Genomic DNA, 16,955 nt, shown 5'->3' on the forward strand with positions numbered 1-16,955 from the left:
GAGTAGCAATCTACTTAGAAAGGCAAATTCTGACTTGCCTAGTAGAAAGTGATTCCCCCACCCCGTTTTTTAGCTGCACACCATTTCTGTCCTTTAAGTCTTAGGTTTCAACATTTTAATTGGGTTCTATTCCCCAGTACATGTGATATACCATTTTCAGACAGCCAAATTTCACATGCATCTCCGTTAGAGTACGTGTTGTTCCTGAGATTAGTGGATGCACACACCTAAGAAGCACAAGACTATGGGAATATCTGTTCTCCAAACACCACTAGCTGAAGCTTTTCTTAAGGACCACCAGGTTCCTCACAGCGGCCCTCACGTCCTTGTTCCTCAGGCTGTAGATGATGGGGTTCAGCATGGGAGTCACCACCCCATAGAAGAGGGAGATGAGCTTGTCTGCAAGGTCCTGCTTGTCTGCCCCCAGTGGGTCCTTGGACTTGGGCTTCCCGTACATGAAGAGGATGGTCCCATAGAAGATGATCACCACAGTGAGGTGGGCAGAGCAGGTGGAGAAGGCCTTCTTCCTCCCCTCAGCAGAGGGGATCCTCAGGATGGTGGAGAGGATGAAGATGTAGGAGAAAGAAATAAAGAGAACTGGGACCCCCAGAAAGATTATATTTGTCACCCCCATGCTGATGATATTGATAGAGATGTCAGCACAGGCCAGTTTCAGGACAGCCAGGATTTCACATGTAAAGTGATTGATGACATTGTCCCCACAGAAGGGCAGCTGCATTGCTAGGGATGTTTGAACCATGGAGGCGGCAATTCCAGATGCCCAGGAGCCGGTGGCCATGGGCACATAGGCAGCCTTGCTCATGACCACTGGGTATCTAAGGGGGTTGCAGATGGCCACATAACGGTCAAATGCCATCATACTCAGGAGCACACACTCCGTGGCTCCCATGGCAAAGGAGAGACACATCTGCACAGCACAGCCTGAGAAGGAGATGGTCTTCCTGGGGGTCAGGAAACTGTCCAGAATGAGGGGGACGGAGGAGGTGGTGTAGCAGATGTCCAGGAAGGAGAGGTTGCCCAGGAAGAAGTACATGGGCGTGTGCAGGTGGGAGTCGAGGATGGTCACCAGGATGAGGACCCCGTTGCCCAGCAGGATCACCAGGTACATCAGCAGGATGAGCACAAAGAAGGTTTTCTCCAGCTTTGGGTGGGCAGAGAGGCCCAGGAGAATGAAGTGGGACACAGGGGAGGAGGTCTGGTTGTTACTTTCCATGCTGTCTCTTCTGTTAACTGAAGCAAATGCTTAGATCTGAGCCCAACATGTTTTGTTTTGCATAGGCCTGCAGCCCCAGTTTGATAGAGGGATCAGAAGACGGTTCTGAAAACCCACAGCAGGATTTCTTTGAAAAGAAACAAGCAACAAAATCAGAATTGAAGATTGTGAGTTAAAGATGCCAAAGTTACCAATCTGATTAATTGAATGTATCTGATCAATAAAATGGCACTCAAAGCTTTCCCTGTGCTCATGTTGTATCCTATATGACAGCTCACCTGTCACTCAGAGAAGTGACTAAATTCATTTCATGTTCCCCCTATTTTGTGACAGATGTTAGAGACATAGGTTGCTTCTCCTTCCCTTCCTCCCTTCCTCCCTCCCTCCCTCTCTCCCTCCCTCCCTCCCTTCTCTCTCTCCTTCCCTTTCTCTTTTCCTTCTCTTCTGTCTTCATCTTGGATGTTTGTCTGGTTTGGTTTGTTTTCTCGGTCTTACTCTCACTCAGGCTCATCTGGGCTGCCTTCAAATTTATGGCAATCCTCCTACCTCAGTCTCTTGAGTTCTGGGATTACAGGTGTGAGCCACCACACCTGCCAAAACAATTGCTCTGGTCCAGATCCTTCTCAGATAAAACACACTCTGTTACTATCTAGATGGTTCTAGCAACCACCAGCACCGTGGTTTCTGCCCACTTACTTCACTTATCATCCATCCATCCATCCATCCATCCATCCATCCATCCATCCATCCATTCTCCATTAGTTTTTACCCACTATGTCTGAATATTCAAGCATAAAAATGCTTGTTGATCAGTCAGTATGTGTGTGTAACAGTTGCTAAGAGGATCCTGAGGACCCATGGCCTGAGCTTAGGTGGACTAACTGCCTTAGTAGAGATGGAAAGCTTCAGGATTCAGCAGAGGGCATTGATGGGAGCGGAGCCCATAGAAGCTCTCTTGGAGTTATAGTATTCTACTGTGTCTTTAAGGGGAAGGGAAGGTTGTATTTAGAGATCTGTAACAAAGGTTGTTTTCCTAGGTGACTTTATACTCTGAAAATTCTGATATGTCCCTAATAGTTTTTCTTGAAGACAAATTGAGAGGAGGCCCCAGAAATCGCTAATGGCCCACAATTCCTGGGAACCTAGTTCTTTTAGACAGGTGTGTGTGTGTGTGTGTGTGTGTGTGTGTGTTGTCATTCTGCTAGGTTTCTTTCTTTCTGGATGGGCATGCACAGGCCTCAGTGGACATAAGAATCCTTGAGGCTTTGACTTAGCCTGTCACTCAGACTTCTACTGCAACACTAACCATGCCTCTCAATAATCTAGTTCAACCTTCTTCCATTCTAGATCCTTTCTGAACAACACTGGCACACTGCCTCTCAGTTCCTGGTTGTGGAAGAGCTCACTATATTCCCAAACAGCAGAACCCCGGAACATCAGAAGATTGTCCACATGGAAGGAGCTGGCGTGCTCTCACGCATATGATACTGTCCTTCTCCTCCTTAAACTTCCTGAGCCTCTGGACGGTCACTGTGAGGTGAGACCGTCTCAGTTACAGGCCAGTCTCCCAAGTAGGGTGAGCCCAGGAACTCAGACTGACAGACCTTGACAGTCTTTTGACATTCAGATTTCTCAGACTCCAGAGGGGTTCAGTCTGGTCCCCAGTCTTGGTCACACCCCTGAGGGTTCTAGTCTGGCCCCCAGCCTTGGTCATACCCTTCAAACTAGTTCATTTATTCTCTTCTCAAGTACAATCTCTCTAGAAAGTCAACTCAGACACTAGGAATACCTATAGACTAATAAAAGATGGAAGTTGGGTTTTGCTCGAACCCTGACTTACCGTCATCAGAAACCTATTGAGAATGGTTACCTGAAGCTGAGGAAGTTCCAGGCCAGAAATAGTAGCAGCAGTTTAAGGGACCCAGGCAGAGATGCCACCTCTGATTTGAGGAAAAGACTCAAAGTTTGTCTTCCACATTTGGTCTCTGTTCTATTTCAGGCAGAATCTCCTAATGAGCACCAATACACAGGGATGTTGATTTGAAACCAGCACTATACATGGGAGTCCTGCACTCCCTTGAGTGATTAAAAGTTCACAAATGGAATGGAATAGTTGGGAAACTTCTTATCCCTTTGGGACAATGTCCCCAACATCCAATTATACTGAAGTACTCCGGGAGCCTTCTCCTTTCACTCTTGCTGAGGAACTTCAAGGTAGACATGTCTGTTCCTTGCTGGACTTTCTGCAACCATCAGCATAGCTGATGTCTTTGAGAAGAAGCTGGGAACCAGTCTCCAGGACAGCACTGGTCTGAAAAAGAGTTAGGTTTTGTTGTCTTAGTTTGGTGTGGCCTTGGAGAGGCAGCACAGCACATGCAGTGTGCCAGACTCAGAACCTGAGGAGAGCAAACTGGACCTCACAGGGCAAAAAGGAAAAGAGAAGCCACCTGGGGACCTGTGTGCTCCACTAAGGGGCAGAAAGCAGGAGGCAGAGAGTAAGGGGCCGTAGGGCCAAAGACTTCATTGGAGACTAGATCATTTCCAAGCAAGTGTCCTGAGGTCTAGCAGGGAATGTGTTCTATGGAGTCACTCTGGACACCAGAAGGTGGTCCTACGCCACGTCTGCACAGTCCGGGCAAGATGTGGAGATCAGGAGGTGGATCAAGCAGGCTGTCTGCGTGTGGCCCACGGGAAGGCCGTCACGGGAAGGCAACTGTGTAAGGAAGCTATCAGGAAGGAGACAAAGGAGTAGAAATTATGTGAAAGTGGACTGAGCTGTGCTTCTGGTCTAAGAAAGTCAGACCGACGTTGAGAATACATGCAGAGGAAGCACAAAATGATGTGCATTTGCTAGGTTCCCTGTTATTCCTGAAGAGCATTCCACTGCAGGCAGCAAGGCTGTTTCCATTTTGAGCAGTTATGAATAAAGTTGTTATTGTCAGGGACAAGAGTTTTGTATCCATTTCTTTTTCTCCTAGCTATATACCTGAGGCCGGGGCTGCTGGATCACATTACAGAGATGCGCTTAGTTTTTTATAAGAAGAGGGCAGATCCTTTACAAAGGTGTTGTGCTCATTGCACCACAACAGCCTTGCCAACATTTAGTGTGGTCAGTTTTTAAGTTTTAGCTACCCAGGCGGGTGTGGTGGTAACTCACTTTAATTTGCATTTCTGGACTATGGGATGCTAAGCACTTTTTAAAATTTGGTCATTGGTCACTCATATATCTTCCTTCGGAGATTGTCCACTCAGACATTTTATATCCATTCTTTTCATTTCCATTGCTTAAAAAAGCATGTCGACACTCTGGAAATCAGTTTGGCGGTTCCTCCGGAAATTGGACATAGTTCTACTGGAGAACCCAGCTATACCACTCCTGCGCATATACCCAAAAGATGCTCCAACATGTAATAAGGATACATGCTCCATCATGTTCATAGCAGCCTTATTTATAATAGCCAGATCCTGGAAACAACCCAGATGTCCCTCAACCGAGGAGTGGATACAGAAATTGTGGTACATCTACACAATGGAGTACTACTCAGCTATTAAAAACAATAAATTTATGAAATTCTTAGGTAAATGGATGGATCTGGAGAATATCATCCTGAGTGGGGTAACCCAATCACAAAAGAACACACATGGTATGCACTCTCTGATACATAGTTATTAGCCCAGAAGTTTGGAATACAGGAAGAACAACCCACAAACCACAAGGAACTCAAGAAGAAGGAAGATCAAAAGGTAGACATTTCATTCCTTCTTAAAAAGGGGAACCAAATACCCACAGAAGGAGTTGCAGAGATTAATTATGGAGCAGAGACTGAAGGAAGGGCAAGCCAACCTAAATATAGCTATCTCCTGAGAGGCTCTGACAGTACCTGACTAATACAGATGTAGAGGCTCACAGCCATCTATTGAACTGAGTACAGGGTCCCCAGTGAAGGAGTTAGAGAAAGGACCTATGGAGCTGAGGGGTTTGCAGCCCCTTAGGACGAACAACAATATGAATTACCTAGTACCCTCAGAGCTCCGAGGTTCTCAACCACCAACCAAGGACTGCACATGGAGGGGTCTGATTGTTCTAGCAGCATGTGTATAGTAGAGGATTGAAAATTCGATCATCAATAGGAGGAGAGGACCTCAGCCCTGTGAAGGTTCTGTGCCCCAGTGTAGGGGAATGCCAGGGCCAAAAAGTGGGAGAGGGTGGGGTGGCAGGCATGGGGAGGGGGGAAGCAGCAGGGGTTTGTTTTTGTTGTTTTTGTTTGTTTCTTTGTTTTTTGGAGGGCAAACTGGGAAAGGAGAAATTTGCATGTAAATAAAGAAAATATAAAAAAAAAAGCATGTCGAGTTCCTTATTGTTTAGCAGTCTGATCTTCTTCAGATACGTGAATTGTATACAGCCTCCTGGTTTGTAGTCTTTTGAGTTGAGGTCTTACTGTGTCTAGGCTGGTCTGGAACCCCTGATCCTCCTGCCTCAGCATCCCACCAAGTCTGACGTGTGCAAACATTTTCTTAATTGTGTCTTCTGCTGACTTATCTTGTATTTTGATCGATGCTATTGATGTTTTCTAGTTATTACTTTTTATATCTACTCTAATAAAATATTGCCTACCCCTAGTATGAAGACATTTTTTTCTGTTTTAAAAGAACTTTAAAAGTCATTGATGTTGGAGGTTTTGTGAAACTCAGACACCGGGCATTGTCCAGGCCCACCTTGGCACATCAAGTCTCATTAAGACTAAGTGCATCCTCTCCCAGACAGTTTGGAGAAGGGGATCTAATGACAAGCAACAGGGTCAGAGAGAGCCCAAGCTTCAACTGCTAGGGGACCCACATGAAGACAAAGTTGAGTATCTGCTACAAATGTGTAGGGGGCCTAGGTCCAACCCAGACATGCTCTTTGGTTGGTGGTTCAGTCTCTGCAAGCCCCCATGGCCCAGGTTAGTTGACTCTGTTGGTCTTCTTGTGGTGTCCTTGACCCCTCTGGTTCCCTCAGTCCTTTCCACAAGAGTCCCTGGGTTCCACCTGATGTTTGACTGTGGGTCTCTGCATCTGCCTCCATCCGCTGCTGAATGAAGCCTCTAAGATGACAGTTGTGCTAGGCTCCTGTCTGCAGGCATAGCACAGTATTATTAATAGTGTCAGGGGTTGGCTCTCTCCCATGGGATGGGTCTCAAGTTGGACCAGTCATTGGTTGGCCATTCCCTCAATCTCTGTTTTATCTTCATTCCTGCAAATCTTGTAGGAAGGACAAATTTTGGGTCAAAGGTTTCGACTACAGGAGGTGGACACTTAAGACTCCATATACTTAGCTGCTAAGAGTCTCAGCTAGGGTTCCCCCTCCCCATAGACTCCTGGGATCCTTCACCTCCCCACCACACACACACACCTGTCCCAGGTCTCCAGCTCATCCCAGAGATGCCCACCCTCCGCTATCAATTTCCATTCTCTCTCCCAGCCCTCTCCTGCTGCTCCACACCTGGTCCTCTCCCCATTTCCCTCCCTGTTCCCCTCCCCATCTCCCACTCAAAACTTTTAACTGCCCTCCTTGGTCTCTATTCCTCTCCCATGTCCTGGGAGTCTTTTTTGCTCAACCTTCACTCTCCCTCACTGTCTACTTTAACCTGCTTTTCCTCTAGCAGTTTCAGAGTTTTATGTCTTATGTTACAGTCTTTACTCTGTCTGGAGTTGATTTCTTTCCCCAATACTTTTTAAAATTCACTTCACATCTCCTCTCCCTCCTCTCTTCCCAGTCCAGCCCTTACAAATCTCTACCCTAATACCTCGGAGAAGGGGAAGCCTGCCCCCTTGGGTACCACTCTATCCTCGGATATCTGATCCCAGCAGGACCAGCCATCTCCTCCAACCATGTAGTCCAGGTACAGGAAGGGGGTCCAATGGCAGGCTAGTGGTCCTGGGTTCTATAAGAAAGGAGACTGAGCCAGCATGAAGAGCAAGCCAGTCAGCAGCCTCCCCCATACTCTGCATCAACTCCACCTCCAGGTTCCTGCCCTGCTTGAGTTCCTGCCCTCATTGCTTTTGATAACAAACTGTTAACTGTGAGTGAAAAACCAACCAACCAACCAGCCAACCTACCAACTAACCAACCAACCAACCAACCAACCAACCCTCTCCTCCCCAAGTTGCTTTGATCATTACAGTAATAGCAAACCTCTCTAACCACAGTTTGAAAAAAGGTATTTTTTAATCTTTATAAGCTGTATTTCTTAAAAACTCACAAGTAAAACATCACACACCAAGTTCATCAGACGTAATATACACCACAATGAACTATGCAGTTAGAATCACCATTCTGAAGCCATGAGATCTGCAGTAGGTTTTACACTCTTGTTCAGAAGTTTCATGGGGATTGCACTGACTCTGTAGACTGCTCTTGTTGACATAGACACCTTAGCAGTATCGGTCCTTCCAGTCCACGAGCGAGAATGACGGTATTTGATCTTTTAGTGTCTTCTCTCTAAGTGTTTCCTTCTTCCAGTGTGCTTACAGTTCTCATTGTGAAGACCTTTCGCTTCCTTGGTTATGTTTATTCTATGTATTGTTTGTTTTGCTGTCATTGGAAAAGGAATTGTTTCCTTTATCTCTTTCTCAGTCTGTTTTTCATTGGCATGCAGGTTAATTTTGTATCCTACCACTCTGCTGAATGTGTTTATGAACTCTAAGGTTTTTTTTTTTTCGCATTAGGGTCTCTTTTTAATTATTTTTAAATTACATTTATTTATTTTGGCTGTGCATGTATAGACACTCGTGTGTTACTATAGGTTTGCAAGGGTCAGAGGATAACTTGCAAGAGCTGGTTCTCTGTGTCCACCATGTATTGAACTCCCCATAGGTATTGAACTCAGGTCATCAAGCTTGGTAGCAGGTGGCTTTAGTCACTGTTCCCTCTTGATGGCCCACACAATAGGATCTCTTAGGTGTATAAGTAAATCATCTACAAATAAAGATGTTTTGACCTTGCCTTTGCTGTTCATATCATGTTAGGTTACTTCTATTGTGTTGCTATAATGGAGACTTCAGCCATTACACTGAGCCGTAGTGGGCAGAGTGGACATGTTTACATTGTTTCTGATCTTAGTGGGAAAGTTTGAGCTGTTTTTTTTCCCATTTAGCATAACGCTGATGACAGGTTTGGCATACATGCCTTTCATTATGCTCCCTCCTTTCCTAGTCTCTTTAAGGCTTTCCTCCTGAATAGATGTTCGGTTTTGTTAAAGGCTCCTACTGAAATGACTATGTTATTTTTCTCAAGTCCACTTATGGGGTGTATGACACTCATTTCCTTGTGCATGCTGAGTTATCCTTGCACTCTCAGGGTGAAGTCAACCTGATCATGTTGAATGATATTTTTGGTGAGTGCCTATTTCAGTTTGCAAGCATTTTATTCAGAATTTCTGTATCTATGTTCATTAGAGAGATTCATAGGTGATGTGATGTTCTTTTTTTTGTGAAGGATTTTGTTTGTTTAATACATCTGGAAAGAATTCATATACAAAGAGTTGAGATACAAGAACGAATCCACAAGACCAGGACTGGGAAGAACATAACCCAACATTTTTAAAAACTGGAACCTGAAAACAAAATAATCTGATAAAGTCTCTATTCACACTTAAAAAGAATCATGGGACTCTCACCATTTTTTTTTTTGTTTTGTCATATTCTTTAAAATTTATAAAATATTGTAACAATAAAAATGAGTATTATAAAAATTGTTTGAAATAAAACAACAATCAATTTAACAATCTTTTGCTTGTCTATGGCAATACTGAAAATATGACCTGGCCTGCAGGTCACGTTATTCGGGGGAACAAGGAGGATCACAACCTGTGAATAAAGAATGGGCGAGAGAGACGACAGGACTCAAGGAAGCATTGCTTGTCAAGAGCCGTTTACTTAGTGCAGCCGATCATATTTAAGGCAAAAATCTGGGAGGGGGAGAGGAAGGAGGGAGATGGAAGTTTACAAGATCTTCTGGGGTTGAGCTCTGGTGTGACAGGTGGGGAGCAGGTGGATGACAGGTGGGGAGGGGGTGGATTTCCGTGAATGTTCTTTTCCCAGGGCCAAGCCGGATCCTTGTGATTGTCAGGCAGGATGTTAATCTCCGGGTTCTCAATTAGCTGGGGTAGGATATTTATCTCAGGGCTCTTATGGTTCCCAACAAAAAATATATATGTTTTTCTCAATATATGTTTTTAAATAGCTCCAAACATATTAACTGTATATTTTAAAATAATACACCACTACTAGTATTCTTTTAAATGAACATAAATAGATGACGTCTTTTTGTTTGTGTGTTTGTTTTGTTTTGTTTTTAGTAGAGCTTAAAATCTTGGCTCTTACTGTGGTACAAGCCCAAAATAAGAACAATTTTTAGACATTGGAGTTCATTATAAGGCTGTACTTCAACAACCCTCACATCACCTAAGAATTTTACCTCCATCGTAGCTAAGCTGAGTTCTGCTTAGCTGAGTTGACAGTTCTGCTGTGCCAAGGAATGAATGTATCCACCATTTTTGGATACAGACTTCCTGCTATGGTCAAAGCTATTTGACTTGAGTGATTGTCATTATTATCAGTCCACAGAGAACAGGTTACATTTATTTAAGAAATGGTGTGTGTATTAAGATGGTCTATCCATGAAGTCATTCATCAATTGTTTCAATGAACAATGGTTCTGCTTGGAGGGTAGCACAGGCATTAGGTGAGGAAAGAATATGGTTCTTTGGCTGTGATGATTTTGAAAAGCATTCATCTCAGAGAAAGAGCAACTTATAAAGTCCTCCTCTTCAAACTTGATACAATAGTTACAAACATCAAGCAAAGCATTCAGTCTCACTCTTTGTTGTTCTCTTACAAGCCACCTCCCAAGTTAATTGTCTATGTTTCTTTTGGCTGTATAAATACATTTGAAATATGTAAACTGTTCTGAAAACCATAGTACAGTATAAAAACATCAAGCAATCCTACTAATAGAGAGGCTGAGATAGAAGAAGGCTGATTTCAAGACCATTATGTGGTACACAGCAAGACACTGTCATATACAAACAAGCAGAAAGTGTATATGGATTGTACAATATTAGACCTATTTCTCCAATTACCAAATTAGAGAGGCCACTGAATGACAGCCAGCAAATTTCTAATTCCCCATATTTTTGGATTTCAATCGATTAGGATATGTTGGTAATATTAATTTTCATATTAAGATATTAAGAAAAAGTAATTGTTACTTCCTGTTATTTTTGTTGTTAGAGGTGGAATTAAGTTTGTGTGGATTTGTTGAAAGATTACTTTCTTGCTTCTTCTAGGGTGTAGTTTTGTTCCTTATGTTGGTGTTTTCCATCTATTATTCTTTGTAGGGCTGGATTTGTGGAAAGATATTGTGTAAATTTGGTTTTGTCATGGAATATCTTATTTTCTCCATCTCTGGCAATTGAGAGTTTTGCTGGGTATAGTAGCCTGGGCTGGCATTTGTGATCTTGTAGGGTCTGTATGACATCTGCCCAGGATCTTCTAGCTTTCATAGTTTCTGGTGAGAAGTCTGGTGTAATTCTGATAGGCCTGCCTTTATATGTTACTTGCCTTTTTCCCTTACTGCTTTAAATATTCTTTCTTTGTTTAATACATTTGGTGTTTTGATTATTATGTGACAGGAGGAATTTCTCTTCTGGTCCAATCTGTTTGAAGTTCTGTAGGCTTCTTGTATGTTCATGGGAATGTCTTTCTTTAGGTTAGGGAAGTTTTCTTCTATAGTTTTTTTGAAGATATTTATTGGCCCTTTAAGTTGAGAGCCTTCAGTCTTTTCTATACCATTTTCCTTAGGTTTAGTCTTCTCATTGTGTCCTGGATTTCCTGGATGTTTTGGGTTAGGAGCTTTTTGCTTTTTGCATTTTCTTTGACTGTTGTGTCAATGTTTTCTATGGTGTCTTCTGCCCCTAAGATTCTCTCTTCTATCTCTTGTATTATGTTGGTGATGCTTGCATCTATGACTCCTGATCTCTTTCCTAGGTTTTCTAACTCCAGGGTTGTCTCCCTTTGTGATTTCTTTATTGTTTCTATTTCCATTTTGAGATCCTGGATAGTTTTGTTCATTTCCTTCACCTGTTTGATTGTGTTTTCCTGTTGTTCTTTAAGGGATTTTTGTGTTTCCTCTTGAGGTGTTTCTAGCTGTTTACCTGTGTTCTCCTGTATTTCTTTAAGGGAGTTATTTATGTCGTTCTTAAAGTCCTGTACCATCATCGTCGTGAGAAATGATTTTAGATCTGAATCTTGCTTTTCCAGTGTGATGGTGTGTCCAGGACTTGCTATGGTGGGAGAATTGGGTTCTGATGATGCCAAGTAACCTTGGTTTCCCTTGCTTATGTTCTTATGCTTGCCTTCTGCCATCTGGTTATCTCTAGTGCTACCTGCCCTGGCTAAATCTGACTGGGGTTTATCCTTCCTGTGATCCTGGCTGTGTCAGAACTCCTCAGAGTCAAGCTGTCTCTGTGATCCTGTGATTCTGGGATCCTCTGATCCTGGGTGTGTTAGAGCACCCAGGAGTGGAGCTTCCTCTGGGTGTTATGGGACTGGCTGCAAAATTTGAGCCCAAGGTCTGCTCCGGTCACTGGCCCAGACAGACTGGAAGCAACCCGTGCCACTGGGCTGGGGAGTTCCTGCATGCCAGGGTCCCACTGGACCCAGTTACTCCTGGTGTTGAGACAGATGTTATGTCTTTCTCACCTCTGATCCTATGATCACCATTTTTCTTGAGAGAGCATCAGCCAGTTGTTCAAGGGTTTTTCAGAGGCATGGAAGGAAAAAAGGGGATAGCCCTGACTGGTCCCTGTGTTGGTTAAAAGTATGCTCCCCACCCTACATGCTCATAGATTCGTAATGAAGCTGGCCTGTAACCTCATCACCTCAAAGGAAATGGCAGTCATCAGTAATGATGTTTCCTAACACCACCCTGTAAAGGAACCCTATGTACCAAGTCTTTAGCTGAATCCAGGAACACTACTGTGAGTTGTAAGTCTATGCTAAGCATATAAAAAAAAATGACTGACAGGGCAAAAGAACTTCTTTTTTAAATTAAAAACTCAATCTATTTGGTGTATTTTTTTTTCATTTATCCTTCCCTCTCCCTCTCCCCCTCTGTTAATTTGGTTAAAGGTTTATCTTGTTCAAAGAACACTCTATTTCCCTGACTACATTGTTTTATTTCTATTTCATTATTTTACTTTCCACTCTCATGTAACTATTTGTTTACAACCTCACGTGTTTGTGTTTGGTTTGACCTTGTCTTGCCCAGGCCCTGCAGTGCAGTTACTCAGTCACTTATCTGAGATCTCCGTGAGTTGCCAGTGCAAACTCTTGTAGCTCAGCACTCCACTCACCACTGCTGTCACTGTATCTCGTAGGCTTTGGCATGCTGTTTTTCTATTTTCATTCAGACCTAGGACTCTTACATTTTTTTCCTTAGTGACTTCTTCAGTAATTTATTCATGTTTCAGTGAGTTTGTAGATTTTCTTTCTGTTGAGTTCTAACTTTAGTCTATAATTGTCACATGGGATGTAAGAAGTCCAGTTTTCCTGCATTTACTGTGAGACCTCCTTGTGACCTCATATATGGTCCATTTCGGAGTGGCATCGGAGAACGTTCCCTGGGATTTTCCACTCATTTCATGGCCATCTGGCCATCTCTCCTGTCCTTCCCCATACCTGATCCTGAATCCCCCATTCCCCTCCCCACCTCCTCCTTCCCAGTTTCCTCCCACCATCTGCCTCTTATGACTTTGATTTCCCCTTCTACGTGAGATTCAGGCATTCTTGCTTGGGTCTTCCTTCTTTAGCTTCTTTGGGTCTGTGCAGTGTAGCATGGTACCCATATTTTATGGCTAATATCCACTTATAAGTGAGTACATACCATACATATCCTTATGGGACTGAGTTAACTCATTCAACTTGAGACCCATTCCACAGACAAGCACCAAGCCCTAACACTATTAATGATACTCGGTTATGCTTGCAGACAGGAGCATGTTATCCTCTGAGAGGCTCCACCCAGCAGCTGAATCAGACAGATACAAACACTCACAGCAAACAGTGGATGGAGCTTGGGCACTCTCATAGAGTAGGAGGAAGGATTGAAGCCCCTAGTGGGATAGGAACTTCACAGGAAGGCCAATTGAATCAACTCACCTGGGCATTTTGGGTCTCCCATAGTCTGAACCACCAACCAAAGAACATACACAGTCTGGACCTAGGCCTCCCCACTCATATGTAGCAGATGTGCGGCTTGACCTTCATGTGGGCCCTGAACAACTGGAACAGGTCTATCCCAAAAGATATTGTTTGTATATGGGATATGTTCTACTAGCTGGGCTGCCTTGTCTGGCCTCAGTAGTAGAGGAAAGCATGTAGCCTTACAGAGACTTGAAGTGCCAGGGTGGGAAGGGTACCCAGGGAGGACTCCACTCTCTCAGAGAAGAAGAGGATGGGGACTAGGGGTTGGGGCATAGGAGATGGGGGAAGGATTGTGGGATGGGTGACTGAGAGGGGGCAGTGAGAAGGATGTTAATTGAATAAGTAAAAAATTTAAATTAAATTTTGAAAAAAAATTTAACAAGAGAGAGAGAGAGATAGGGAAGGGGAGAAAGAGAGAGAAAAAGTTCCCTGGGCATTTGAGAAGAATGCATACTCTGAAGTGTTTGGATGGAATCTTGTGTAGATGATATTAAATCCACTTGATCTGTGATGTCATTTAATTCCTGATGTTCCTCTGTTTATTTTTTGTCTTTATGACTAGTCAACGGATAAAATTGGCATACTTGGCTTCACCACTATTACAGCATTGGGGTTAATCTGTGACTTTATGTCCAGTACCATTTGTTGATAAAATTAGGTGCACCTTTATTTTATACACACACACCCACACCCATACCCCCCCACATGCACACACACACACATACCCATACACCCATACACCTACACCCCCTACACACCCCCACACACACTCACACACCCACACACCCACATATCTACACCCCCCACACCCACCCACACACACACACAAAGACACAGAATTATAGTGTTGTGATGGACTGTTCACTTAATTAGTATAAAATGGCTTTTATCTTTCCTGACTAGTTTTGGTGGGACGTCTATGACGTCATCTATTAGAACAGTGACACTGCTTGTTTTCTAGGTCCGTTTGCTTGGAACATCCTTACCCACCCTCTTGCTGTAAGGTAGTAGCTAACTTTGACAGTGAAATGTGTTTCTTGGAAGCATTGAATACATAGATTTCCACTCTTGTTTGTTTTATTTTTTAATCAAGTCTGCTAGCCAGCATCTTTCAGTTGAATAATTGAGACTATTAATATTCAAAAGTACTATTTAAAGGTTTATATTAATTCCTGTCATTTTGTTGGTTTTGTAGCATTTGGTGTTTCCCTAGTCCTCACTTGCTTAACCATGTTGTACCACGCTCCCTCCGTAGCCCCTTAGATGTGTTTGTTCTTTTCTTTACTCCACAGAACTCCTCCCAGGAGCCTGTGTAGCACTGCCTTAGTGTCTGTAAAATGCTTTAGTTTGCTTTTTGAATATTCTTCTTTCTTCATCAGTGAGGGCAGTAGTCTGGGCTGTCAGCTGTGGTCTTTCAGAACCTAAAAAACATTTTCCCATACCTTTATGGATTTTAAAGTTTCTATGAGAGATCAGCTGCTATTCTGATGGACTTGTTTTATATGTGACTTCGTGTTTGCCTTTTGTAGATTTCAGTACACCTTTTTGTTCTGTATGCTTAGTGTTTCAGTCATTTTACTACTGGGGAGGGGATTCTTTTCTTCCTGTCTATTTGATGTCATCTATGCCTCCTGTGCATTCATGGACCTCTCCCCTTAGATTTGGGAAATTCTTTGTTGACTATACTGAAATTATTTCTAGGTTTGACACATAGAATTCAATGCTTGTATTTCATAACTTGGTCTTTCCGCGGTGACCCAAAGATCTTACCTGTTCAATTTAAAACTTTATAATTGTCCTTAACTGAATTTACTAACTCTGTTATCTGATCTTCAAGCCTTGATGTTTCATTTTCTTCATGATCAATGCTATTGGTGAAGTTTTTAAATTGACTTTTTGGACATTTCATATTAGTTTAGCTTTTCAATGAATTCTAATATCATATCTTGTAGTGACTTTCTTATTTTATTCAGCTGTATTTTCTTGAAATTAATTCATTAATGAACTAATTCAACATTTTCTTATATTCTCTTTGATTTTTTTTTCTGGAAAATGTTTTCATCATTCTGTTGAATCCTTTGTCTGGAACTTCTTTTGAGTTCTGCAGAACAAAGCAGAAAACATCTCATTGTGGAAGTTGTAGTATGTCACAGTGTGTCCCACAGTATATCCTTATGTGGTGGTTTGTATACGCTTGGCCCAGGCAGTGGCACTATCAAGAGGTGTGGCCTTATTGGAGGACGTGTGTCACTGTGGGGGTGGGCTTTGGGAGGCCTTCTTCCTAGCTGCCTGGAAGCCAGTCTTCTCCTGTTTGCCTTCGGAATAAGATGCAGAACTCTCAGCTCATCCTGCACTATGCCTGCCTGGATGTTACCTACCATGCTTCCTGCCTTGATGTTAATGGACTGAACATCTGAACCTGTAAGCTGGCCCTAATTAAATGTTATCATGGTGTCTCTTCACAGCAATGAAGACTCTAACTAAGACACCTTGTGTCCACACATCTTCACTTGCAAATATTTCCTGCAATGAGTCATTGGTTTGGTTCAAGATCTCTGGCTTCTTTGACACCATCAATATTGGATCCTGATCTGGACTACTCTAGGTTATCCTGTTGTTACCTGGAGTCATGGAGATCCTGAAGTTTTGTATCAGCAGAATTTTCCCTTTTGTGTGTTGCAACCATTCACAGATGATATCGATATTGGGTGGACCAACTCAGAGCCTGGGATCTGGGCCTAGGTGACAGCTGAACTGGTCAGCCTGCTAGCTCTCTTTTATCCACACGACCAGGACAACCTCTCCAGCACTATTCTAGCTAGCCCATCCAAGGCAGCCATAGACTGGAGGCAGGGTCAGCTCTTCTGCTTTCATGCCCTGGGGCTGGCTTACTCTCACCCATGCCTCCAGAGCCAGCTCCATTGTGATGTGCAGTTAAGATGCAAGTAAGACCGAGGCCTGCCCACTCTCCCAAGTGCTATAGCTTGTGAGGGGCTGGGCCAGCTCTCCCACTCTCATAACCTCGGGGGTACAGGGAGTGGAGGGGTGGCTCAACTGTGCCTTCACCATCGGGGCCAGTTGTTGCCCAGGCAAAGTACAGGGCCGGTTCTGCTTTCATGATTCTGAGGCCAGCTTTCCCAAAGCAGACAAGATGGGGTCTGTTCTCCCACACTTATGACCTCAGGCATGCTCTTCCATATCCCAGCCACCAGTGCCAGCTCCACTGTGCTGCTTGGATGAGGTACAGCGCCTGCTCTCCAGGGTGCCCCATCCAGTGAGGAGGGAGCCAGTTCTGCACAACTCCTGAACATCCAAATGGTCCCTGGTGGCTGCCCAAACCAGGGATATCCCTGTGATATTAAGTGGTAAAATAAGCCACAGACATCGACCCCTGCAGCTGCATAGCCACGGATCCAGACATGTCTCTCAGAGGCAGCATAGAGTGGGACCTCACCATGACCTCAGGTGTGTGTGT

The 16,955-nt window shown here is 43.6% G+C and overlaps 1 protein-coding gene across 1 annotated transcript; it reads right to left on the reverse strand.

Moving 5' to 3' along the window:
• Nucleotides 1-271: 271 nt before the first annotated feature.
• LOC116095291 (olfactory receptor 13C7) lies at nt 272-1,234 on the reverse strand. The gene has a single exon (XM_031376758.1). It carries the CDS (start codon nt 1,232-1,234, stop codon nt 272-274), a length of 963 nt encoding a protein of 320 aa, XP_031232618.1.
• Between the last annotated feature and the right edge of the window lie 15,721 nt (nt 1,235-16,955).

The sequence above is a fragment of the Mastomys coucha genome, unplaced genomic scaffold (genome assembly GCF_008632895.1).
Source record: "Mastomys coucha isolate ucsf_1 unplaced genomic scaffold, UCSF_Mcou_1 pScaffold18, whole genome shotgun sequence".
Classification (NCBI taxonomy): domain Eukaryota; kingdom Metazoa; phylum Chordata; class Mammalia; order Rodentia; family Muridae; genus Mastomys; species Mastomys coucha.

What these genes read in the sequence shown, in the direction of transcription:
- LOC116095291 (XM_031376758.1), bottom strand. Translation starts at nt 1,234, where the DNA reads ATGGAAAGTAACAACCAGACCTCCTCCCCTGTGTCCCACTTCATTCTC.